At 46.8% G+C, this 11600-nt stretch overlaps 1 protein-coding gene across 6 annotated transcripts in view; it reads left to right on the top strand.

Moving 5' to 3' along the window:
* Nucleotides 1-746: 746 nt before the first annotated feature.
* The window catches only part of LOC116845340 (homeobox protein 2-like), a 19912-nt gene continuing 9058 nt past the window's right edge, over nucleotides 747-11600 (top strand). For 2 of the 6 annotated variants that reach the window (XM_032817895.1, XM_032817900.1), the window contains exons 1-3: nucleotides 747-949; nucleotides 10248-10586; nucleotides 11172-11255. In XM_032817895.1, coding sequence (XP_032673786.1) covers nucleotides 10294-10586; nucleotides 11172-11255 — 377 coding nt within the window. In that variant the 5' untranslated portion in view covers nucleotides 747-949; nucleotides 10248-10293. Of the gene's footprint in view, nucleotides 950-1356; nucleotides 1723-1921; nucleotides 1945-8340; nucleotides 9013-10247; nucleotides 10587-11171; nucleotides 11256-11600 lie in introns of those variants that run through there. The other 4 variants (XM_032817896.1, XM_032817898.1, XM_032817897.1 and 1 more) reach the window with 4 other exon arrangements.

Below are 11600 nucleotides of genomic sequence, written 5' to 3' on the forward strand. Positions count from 1 at the left end.
AAATATTAATGAAATTATAATGAAATTTTAATGAAATTGGGTCAAAATTGTGAATGCTTTTCAAACATATTTCAGCAAAAGTTCATTATATTTTCAATGAATTATTTCCATCAGATACAAATATCTCAATTGAGATCTTACATGCGAAATTTTGCGGAAACCTCAACTGAGAATTCAATTGAGAATTTAATTGAGAATTCAATTGGGAATTCAATTGTGATCTCAATAGAAATTTTTCAGTAGGGATATACTCATCTAAGGATTGGAGAATGGCGTATGGAGATAACCTTTTTCCCCGGAGTCACTAAAGAACAGAACAGAACAGAACATATAATCATTTCCCTCACCATTTGGGGTCCACCCCCGCGTCAATTCGCTCCGTCCATGTATTCTTACATCCATGATGAGAACCAATAATCGCTGATTGCTCATTGAGCGCTTTTTTCGCGCCCATTCTGTAATTACGGGGTCGTGAATGATTGTAGATAATTACGACAACCAATCGGAACAAAGCAATCAGTGAATAAAACACCCCGATTGGTTATCTCTTACGTTCACGGTCAAGCTTACACAATTGTAGAATGGCCTCAACAATGAAAACATTATTCCATTGCGAATGTAATCGTTGCGATTCAAACTTTCGCGGGCGAGTTCTCGCGACGGCGGCTTCGCGCGTTAGTGTCGCTGGCGTCGTTTCCGTTACGTTCGCGCTTACAGCGACACTGCGTACTCTCGGCGCTTCTGCGCTAGCGCAGAAGCGCGGTCGCCGTCGTTACCGCGACCGCCGCCGTGCCGCGCCGCGCGGATACCATGCCCGTCATGACGCGGAAATCGGCAACCTTGTGTCGCCATATTGTTTGTGCGCGCACGTTGGCGAGTCAGTGCCGCGACGATTTCGCGATACGGCGAGTCGGTCGACTGAACTGAGAGCGAGGAGCGTCAACGAAAGGTAAATACACCACCCTCGTGGCGCGACAACGATTAACGATAATCGCCGTGAGTCGCCGTGCTTCGAAGAGGAAACGCGTGCGTGCACATGCGAGTGCCGAGGCATGCGAGACTCGTGTATAGATGCACACATGCGTATACATATATACGCATATATACATATGTATAGAGGTTAGGGCCTGGACACAGAAAAACTCAAGCACTAAAATGTAAGTAGTAAGCAAATTGACCAATCACAATCGCTGATGGATCGTAAGAAGAATCATCGACTGTGATTGGTCAATTTGCTCAAGTTTTTCTGTGTCCCCGGCGTTACGCGACGGAAGGTTGTTTCGAGCGCAGCGCGAAAATCGATCGTGTCTACCGTACCACATACGCGCCACGCACTATACGCTGCGCGACTACCTTCTCGTCTCTCCTCCACGGCCGCCCCGCTCGACCCCTCGCCGTCCGCTCAGAATTCGGAGCGTACGTTCCCGGTGGGTGACGTCACCGTCGTCGGCACCGTCGGGATGGCCCGTCGTGGTGCTCGCCCATCGAGCTAGTCGACTCGCCGTGCTCGCAGTCACTCGGCCCGTGTGATACGCGAGCCGATAACTCCGTTCCCCGGGGAGACTCGGTCCGCGACATGAGCGAGGAAACACGAGCGGTTGCTAGGTGTCACGGTTGTGAGTCTCGATAACGGACGAGTGCGCCGAGTCGAGTCGTTTTCCCGGATTTTTCGCACGGCTGCGAGCTGCATTCCCGTTCTTCCCGCTCCCCGTCGTTGTCGACGTGAGTATTTTCATCGACCTTCTTCCCCTCTTTCTCTGTGTCTCTCTCTTGCTTATTCTCTCTCTTGCTTATGCTCCCTCTTTCTCTGTCTTCTCTCCTTCTCTTTCTCTCTTTTCCTTCTTTCTCTCCCAATAACGATTGACTTTTGCCGCATAGACGTTCGCGATTTCGGCAGGACGCGAAGTGGAACAACATTGGCCTTCGGCTAAGGACAATCCTAACGTTTGTATTTGCGTGTAATTCGTGTTTTTGATTATGAAAGACCGTTGAGACCGTCTCTTGAGGACTTGCTTTGCGATTCCCTCGAAAAAAAAGTTAGGTTATTGTGTCGTGTTCGACAAAATATCGAGTTCACGCGATTCGCTGTTCCGTTCGCTGTACCGTTAATGAAGGAGCGTTTGAGAAACATCGAAGAAAACAGCTGCACAAGAGCCCGCGACAGATTCGCTTTCGCAATGTTGCGATCGGTCAATCGATGTTGACGCGGTCGTGTTTTGCTGAGCAGAGAGAGAAAGAGAGACGAGGAATTCGATTGAGGTGTACACGACGATGCGCGTGAAAATCGAGTGTGATCGCGAGGAATGCGTCGGTGTCGATGCAGCACGTCGTCGTCGTGTAAGAAAAACAAGTCCCGGTCTAACCGCCGCGACGTGAGAACGTGTCTTGTGATTTTTTTAGGACATTGTATTATTTCCAAAGTTTTACACACTTTTAACTCTCCCTTTGCTGATGTTGGCGCAAGGACAAAGGTCTTATTAGACGCCTAGAGTCATCGATTGAGAGACAGAGAGAGATAGAAAGAGAATGTGTGTATGTGTGTGTGTAGGAGAAACACGCGGTCACGCACTCGTCGCTTCGCGTTGCTCCAACGAGCACGCGAGATCCGCTGGTCGCGAGGACGTCTAATTTACGTAGTGTATCGTCCGGTGCATCTCGCGAAGCTGATGCGTATTCCACGGCAAACGCGCGACTCATCGTCCGGCTCTTTCGTTACGCAGCAAAATGCAAAGTACACGCGGATCTACTGTGTCCATATCGCGCGATCGCACGGCTAATGTCGGCATCGTTCGACGATCAAGCGATCGACGCTAGAACGCGAATCTGAAGAGGGGGACTGCACGAGGACTAGCGTGTTACATCATTCTACAATCGTCGAACTATCGTGCACGGCAAAGCGATCGTTCTTATTTTGTCCTGTCAGATTGTCGCGGAAGACTTGTAGTTTTCCTCTTGAGACTCTCGCGGGTAGTTCGGGCATCGAGGGGAAAGAAGTCGCAGGTCCTCGTTAGATATCTGAGAGAACACGGAATTGGTGTTCGTCTTGTAACGATTGTTAATCCTTTATATTGGAGAATTTTGTTTTCTATTTCGCGGAGAGTTGCCGCATTGGTCTTCTAAAACGTACCTCAATTTTTTTTATTATTATTGAATATAAACTAGATGTAACGGTAAGAAAATGAGAGATACGAATAGAAATTTTTGTCGGACTTGTTTCACTCTACAAACCTTTGAAAAGATCAGGTACGATTTGGAAACCGTTCCCTAATGTGGCGGACATGACGAATCTTTTGCACGAATCGAATATTTCGCGAATTCGACGTACCGTCGATACTAGTCGAGACTCATTCTTCTTGGTCGTGTAAAGACATCAGGAGAAAGTAAAAGCGCGCGTTTAAGCGAGGAGGAACAACGAGCCGCGGAGTTATTTGTGTCGTGACGCGGATGCACGAGCTAAATATGAAATCGTGACACATTCTAGTCCGCGATTTCGAGCCGCTTATGACATTAATCGACACTGACCTTACGACGCCGCGGCATCGATCCGCGTCGCACACGCTCGTTGCATTCGCGTTGCCGAACGAATGAAGAGGGAAAAAGAGAAAGGAGCGAGAGAGGGTTTCCGTCGGGTTAGCCGGGGGTGGCCGAGAATGTTTCGCCGCCGTCGTTTTCCATTTCGTTTATGCCCGCTGCGCAAGATAGGATATCGATTAGCCGCTTCTCTCTAGCGTGCTCCCGACGAAACCTTAAAGTCGTCGGAACACATCCATCAATCCCGCGTACGTAACGCGGATCGAACGGGCTTTGCTGCGCGAATTAATCCTGGGAAAGCGGGTCAACGGATTCGCGGCTTCTAACTTCCTGCGGAACTCGAGACCCGAAGAAACAGTCATTATTGCTCGCCACGCCGCGCGCAAAATGTCAGATTATTGCTTTCCCTTTAAAGATGCTCAACTATCGCTTGCGAGTCAAGACGAAAGTGCCATTACTTATAATAACACTGGTATTTAGTTCTCATACAATACATTGTTTTGATCTCTAAATTTAAATATTTAAACTTTCAATATAAACAAAAAAAATATACACACGCATATATATATTCTATGTCTTTGACATTTTTTAAAGTTTAAATATTCATATTTAGAAACCAAAACAAAGTTTATATTAACAATTGTTATTCGAAACTCACTTCAACTTGTTTCAAATGAAATTTTCAGATGTGGATTTAGAATTAAATGAGAGTTTTTCAGTTGAATCATAATTGCAGATATAAGATCCAGTTGCGCCAACGTTATTTTGGCTTTAAGCGAGGCTTAACCATGCGTCTATTTTTGTCTTTCTTTCTAAATAAATAGAGACAGACATATACTTGAGTCTTGCTTAAAATCAAAATAACGTTGGTGCAACCGGGCGTCTCACATATATTGTTATTTAATTGATAAACTTGGATTCAACCGTGAATGAAAATATAAATGTCACACATGAGACAAGTTTCAAGTGAGACAACTATTAACAAGGACTTAAGAATGTCCAGATAAAAATATTATTAGTGTCTAGACATTCCTTTTTATTTTTACTTTACGCGGCGAATTTCCTCCGAGCAGAAAACGATGGAACGTTCGCGAATTTTCTTCAAACTCTGAAGAAACGGTTGTCAGTCCTTTCTTTTTCCAAGAAGATACTGAATTATCGCTCATGAGTTACGGGTAGAATTTTTCTCCGATGGAGAGCGATGAAACGTTCACACGTATCTGCCAGATCCAAATTTTCTAGAGACTGAAAAAGTTCTGTTGTCGGTGTTATCTCTTCCAAGATGTTAAATTATCTCTTGCAAGTCATGCGAAGAAAGCGGCCAACCACTCTGTAGATCTTCATTCTTCTGCAAACTCTGACTGGAGAAACGGTTATCAGTCCTAAGATACTCAATTGTCGCCCGCGGGGTCGCGAATCTGATTTTCCTCCGACGGAGAACGGCGAAACGTTCGCGGAATCAGATTTTCTTCAAGCAAACTTTGATGCCCGAAAAAACGACGCTGGTCATTCCTCCTCCCTAAGATGCGGGATAGCCGCTCGCGAGTGATGCGACGAATTTTCCCGTGACGCAACGTCAAGATTTCGCGTCTTTTTTTTCTTTAGTTGGGAACCAGTGGTGTGCAGAAACTCTGTTCCTTCGCGCGTCGACGCCAGATTATACACTTGTTTTACTCCAAGAGTGTAAGATGCAACTTGCACTGAGAAAAAAATGTTTGACTCTTAACTGACGCGTCGATGCTGCGGTGTGATTTTCGCCGATAAACCGTGCTACCATGGAGATGGTCCTTGAGCGAGCGCGTCTAAATACGCACTGTTAAATATTGGAGGGTCAAATTTCAACCAATTTCTTGAGTTAAATAATATTTAGTTATTTTTAACTATCATGTGTGTCAAAATATACTATTTTAACACAAAACATGTGTTTAAAAAAACAACCAATCAACCCATTTAAAACAATATTAAGTTATTTTTTACTAAAACAAAGGTTACATTAACGTGCACATAATAAAAAATAAACTAAATTTTAGTCAAATTTAATACATTTCTTAAGTTAAATTATTTAACTCCATTACATTAGTTAAATTAACGACATATTTAGTAGGAGCAGTGGCGACTTATAGGAATGGTTAAAAATAACTCAAATTGAGTATAATTTGACACTACGGATTTAACAGTGTATATCGCGCCGCGTATATCGTACGTGTGTACTTGCACTACTTTTTCAACCTCGCGCGTTTAATGCCGGCCACGACAAACGGACGCGACGTTTATCCGCCGGCCGGAGATAAATTGCCGTCGGGTTAATTAATAACACGCGAAGGAACTGTTACGCCGGAGTTACGTCACAATACGCGCGTTGTGTCCTGCACGAGGCAATTGAATCGTGACCAACCCCCGCGGAATCCGCCTCTTCTTCGCGGAGCCGACCCGGACGTTCCCGGGAACTCGCTCGGCGATTACCTTCCCGCTAATACCTTCATCCCCATGAGAACACGCGAAACGTAATCCGCGCGAGGCTGGCGTATCGATTGAAATGAAACGATATAAACGCGCGGGTCGCGGGAATTATCGCCGCTTGCCGGAGACGCCGGCGCGACCTCTTCAATTATCGTAACGTGTCGCGTAATACATCACGCCGTCCGAAAATGTCGCGGAGCCAAGGACAAAATAGATCTGTTTTCTTCCTTTTTTTCTCTTTAGCCACGGGTTAGCGTTGCATCGATTTTTCAATAGCAATTTAAATTTAAGTTCAAACTCTGGTCAAATGTATCAAAAATACATTATTTTCGAGTGAAATTTATTTGATATCTGAGTTTAAACTACTGTTGAAGAATTGGCTCTGGAAACAACAGACCATGGCAAATGTGTTGTTGGATCTTTTCCTGTACCATAAATTCGTGAACACTTCCAAGTGCTTTCAGGTTAGAAAACTTCCAGTTTTCACAAATTCAGAGAGAAAAGATTCATGATCCGTGATGTTGCTCGGGAAAGCTCGAGCGTTTATATCGATCGCGTAAGTTACTTCCACGTAGCGATATGCGTTGATTGAAATTGCAATCGGCGATTGAATGGACCTCGAAGGTCTCTCATGGATCAGTGAAGCGAATCAAGTGCGGGCCATCGCGAGAAGGATGAGAAACATGGAATCTCGTTGCGTAAAGCCGCTATCTAATCGTATGGACTTGCGTGTACCGAGATTGCAATCGAATACTGCAATCTCGATCGAGCAACGCATCCACCGGGTATACCACGATGCATTGCAGTAACGTTATTGCTACAGTATCGCGAGTGGTCGTCAGTGGTCAAGCGAGAGAATATCCGGGCTCTTCTCTGCGCTTCACTTCCGAGTTTGACTTCGTGTAAGATGTATTTGGCATTCACGATTAACCCCCCGGCGTGTTCACGAGCACGACGACATTGTCGGGGACGGTATCTCAACGACTCTGATGGACGCGAAAATTCAATTATATCACTCTCATTGTTCTTTGCACGCGATTACGTAATATCGTTATTGACTCCGCTCTTGGAAACACGCTCGTCCGTGTGTGCTTGCGTGCGTTCGTACGTGTGTGTATGTGAGAGGACACGACGACGGTAATTTGCCGCAAAGTTTCGCTCATGACGAACACCGCCGCGTGCGTCCGACGTGGTCCCTACTTCACAATTTACGTAAACGGCTCTCCTTCCTTTTCCCCCTTTTTCGAGTTACCCGGACGTTGCCTTCGATTTTCCCGCGTGACACGCCGCAAAACGCGGCTATTAGTTCCACTTAGCGTATCGACGTGTCGCGCAACACGTCGTTGTACGTGTTGTCCCTTTCCACGTCCTCGTCGGCGTGTAACTTCCTGAAAAATCCCGCCTGCACGCCGTCATTGCCACCGCCGTCGCGCACCGAGAGCGCACACATCGGGGGCTTCCAAGCAAAAATTTCCATCCCAATTGAACCTGCATTGTTGAGCGTGACGTAGGCGAGTCAACGAAAGAAAAAAAGGAAGAGAGAGAGAGAGAGAGATAGTCGAGATTGCGGACCAATATTTGCGTCGTCACGTACCGTTTACCGTGACTAATAATGTCGCAGCACCCGACCGCGTGCGCGCGATCAAACGCAACGAGCACCCTTAATTCATGCATGCGCCCGTGGGTGCGCGTGGCGACGCGTCGGAGGTATTTTTATTTTTAACGAGCGTTGCAAAATATCGCGCGCGTTGAGGAGTTTACGCGCGCGCCCTCTCTCGCCTGCTCGCGAGGATGGCTTTGTAACGAAATCCGAAACGACACGGTTTATATCGGATTCCGCGTTCTGCGCGTCGGACCACGATGGAAAATGGGACGTCTGCCAGATCGCGGTTGGGGAGGGGAGGGGGAGAGGGAATAAATCGGCGCGTCAAAAGTCCGCGCCCCATCGACACTACCACCACGTGTGTCCGGTTGCTCGCGCACGCGCGTGTTTTCCCCGATTTCCGCCGACGATTATCTCGCGCCCGTTATTACCCCGTTAGGGCCATTATTTATAGAGACTAAATATAAACCCCGGCCGGTGTTACTGAACTGCCAGCGTAGACGCGGAGGGCACTGCAGTTTTGCATAGTCGGGAAATAATTGATATCCCCCGGAGCTGCATAACAGTGGTGGGCACACGACTCCTCTCTCATCTCCTGCGGGCACCAGGCGGTCGATCGGTGTCCAATTGTTGCCGCTATTATTATTATTTTTATCCTCGCGGGGTACAGAACGATGCGTTAATTCTTTCACGGTGAATCATTTGCCGAGTAACGATTTCTACAGTAAATTTGCCAAATGATACGTTCAGTTTCGCAACAATTCGTAATAGAGATGATACACTCTGGTTGACTGTGTAAACTAGGGGGCGCACCCCTCGCTCTCGTAAGCATCAGCGAGAAATTCAAAGTTTAGACGTAACATTCAAATATTTGTCCGCCGATAAAGAGACTCCCGGCCCCGGAATAATCTCGCACTACGAACGTGTAATCTTCTACAAACGTTGTTGCTCAAAAAAGAAAAACGCGCAAGAAGAGATACGCTGAGGATTGATTGTGAGAGGCTTCGATTCTGCGATTGAATTCCGCGCAATGACCATCTTGTGCTTCAAGACGAGAAGCTCACGCTATTTTATTCTACAAAACTTATTGATGATTATCTTGATTGATTTGCGCGCGCGCGCGTGTGTGTGTGTGTCGGAGCATTGTGCCAAGTAACGTTCGCTGTAACGAATTTCTTTGTGATGCTCAAGAAGCATGTCCGTGTTCTTGTCTGTGTACAGTTAATCGTGTGGTTCAGTTGCTTCATGCTAGTAAAAGACTAAACAAATCGATAAGTCGTGAGCACACAAGCCCCCTCCCTCTCTGCCCCTTAGTAAATCCATGTAAACACAATAATCGACTTTGACGACTGGATGGACCGCGGCATCGTTTCTTTCCTATGGTAATCCTCAGGTGTTCCGTAAGAAAGGAGGACAAGGTAAGGCGATATACTCCAGACAGAAAGAGTGAGTGAGTAAGTGAGTAGGAGGGACGAGGTCAAGCAGAAGCTCGAATTAAGCTCGCCGTATTGCGCTACTTGCGGTATACTGACAGGAAAACAACGAGCGCGCCCGTGTTACGTTATTAGGCGCGCGTGCGATTATCGAGTATTACGAAGGTCGTGTCCGTGCAACAATTATCGATACGGCTGTTGACGCATGTGTACCGATTGATATTAAGATTGTGACACGTGCGCGAATTGGCTAATTATTTTTATACGCTCTCGACGCGAATTATCGGATTAATGTCGGGTAAGTGCGCTCATGCGAGACTCTGGATGATGTATCATTCAGTAATCGGCCTCGCGTGTTCTATCGAGAAGCAATGATTAAGAGCAATTGATACGTTTTTTTTACGTCTGTTTTACATGCACACGTCGGAAGCAGGAGAAAAAGGCCGGTGTAGATCTACTTTCTCAGTCGTAGAACGAAGAAGTCGTATCGGTAGAATCTGTAGATATTTCTGAATCGAGAAATTCTCTGAGAGAGACAGAAAGTTCGATCATCAATTTTTGATTCCTTACCCGCTATAGCATCCATTTGTCAATATTTAGTCGATATAGTGAATGCCGTTTTGCGAAACATCTGCGGATTTCAGGTTTCTGAGGTTCGTATATATTAATAGTTGTCACTTGAAATTCCGCTCAAGTGAGACATTTCATTTCAGAGTCAGATGAAAATTTGTCAGTTAAATTACAATCGCAGATACAAATGTCACATGCTGTATTGCACTATTCAACTGAAAAGTCTGAATCTAACTCTGAATAAAAATCAAAGTATCTTACTCGAGACAAGTCTCAAGTGTAAGCTGACACACGGCGGAAAAATGCTGTTGTGTCGAGAGAAATTACCAACATCGCCGTAGTTGGAGTAAATCTTCTTGATTCAACAGCAATACATACTACCGAAAGCAATATATCATATATTGTTCGATGACTCAAGTATTAGTTTCAGCGGCATTGTTGTTGAATTAAAAAAGATTTACGCCAATTACGGCGACGTCAGCAATTTCTATCAATTTCTATACAACAGCATTTTTTCTTTTCGCGTATGGGCCCTCGATGATTACGTTCCTTAATCAACGAGAACCAAAGACACGGTCGTTGGTGCTTCTTTCTCTCAAGGTATAAATATTACATTGGCATCGCTTATTGATATCATTGTGTTATTTCAGGAACTTCAAGAAGGATAAGCGAGAGATTGGCGGCGACCCGGGCGCAATGTCATACCATCGCGGCGGGCAAGCGGGTGCCGTGGCAGTTTCATATAGTACCAGCCCAATGGCGCCGCATTCACCTAGTCGGAGATACTCGAGTGGCACCACCGGCACCACCACCACCAGCGGCATCGGCAGCTCCTCGTCCAAGTTCAGCGGTTTCCGGCCCAGCGGCGGCACCAGCTCGATCCTTGACCAGCCCACCAGCTTCTATACGCTGTCGTCCACGGCGGGCTCGAGTTTGCGCTCGAATTACATCTCCTCGGAGTACAAACGATCCTATTGCGCGCCAGGAAGGTTAGTCAGTGTCACGGAGCTCAGGATTACGATGATTCACACGGGATCGGCGATTATCGGCAGTCAAACGAAACGCAGTCAAAGCGCCCTTCGTTTCTTCTCGCTCTGCATTAGCTTGCATCAGCTTGCGCGCGTCTTCGCACGTTGCGTCTTCACGAAGCAGCCAATTCTCGCATGCTTATTCAGTCGTGTCGCGCGAGTTTATGTCGAGTAAGCCCGCGCGACAGCAGACTCGGTTGAACGCTCAAGTTTCGTCGTCGAGGAGCGTGTCTTGACAGAATCACTCTAAGCGACACTTCCTCTTCTACCCGACGCCTTGATTTGCGCGGCTCTCATTCGGCAATTAGCTAATCTAACAATTAGAGGCTGTGGCTCACGCGAGAAGTGAGAACGGAAGACGCTGTGCACCGTCGCGGTACATCCTCGCGGTCAACGGTCCCCGTAGCTGGGGAGCGTTTCGATTCAACCGACTACGCAGTGTCAAGTCCGAATTCTAGCGACGGAACGCGCTGCCGATAGCAGGTCCCAAACTGCTCCAACACAGTATTATGTTGTCAAAGTGTTCATACTCATTCGACTCTGCAGCTTCTACTCGCCGACTACTACCCTCACGAGCATCCGCAGGAACTATTCGTCGCAGTACAGTCGGTCCAACCGCTCACCCGCAAGGTGAGCGATTCTTTGCCCCCGCAAAACCGCCCCTCCCCCAACCCCCCGAAGTAGGGCGCAAGGCGTGAGATCGGGACGATTGCGAGATACGAGACGCCTTCGTCACAATACACGTGGAGTCGGGAGTCGAGATTTATGCGTCGATAATACTCTCGCGACCCACTTCGGCGCACAATACCAAACGGCGCCGGGAACGCTCGCTTCCTCTCAATCAGTTTGTAAAATTGTTTTTCCATGACAAAGTTACAGATGTGCAATAAAATCGAAAAAAGGAGACAGAGACAGACAGACAGAGAGAGAGAGAGAGAGAGAGAGAGAGAGAGAGAGAGAGAGAGAGAGAGAGAG

Source organism: Odontomachus brunneus, unplaced genomic scaffold (assembly GCF_010583005.1).
Source record: "Odontomachus brunneus isolate Ranch 3 - 2012 unplaced genomic scaffold, Obru_v1 Obru_scaffold_051, whole genome shotgun sequence".
In the NCBI taxonomy this organism is placed as follows: domain Eukaryota; kingdom Metazoa; phylum Arthropoda; class Insecta; order Hymenoptera; family Formicidae; genus Odontomachus; species Odontomachus brunneus.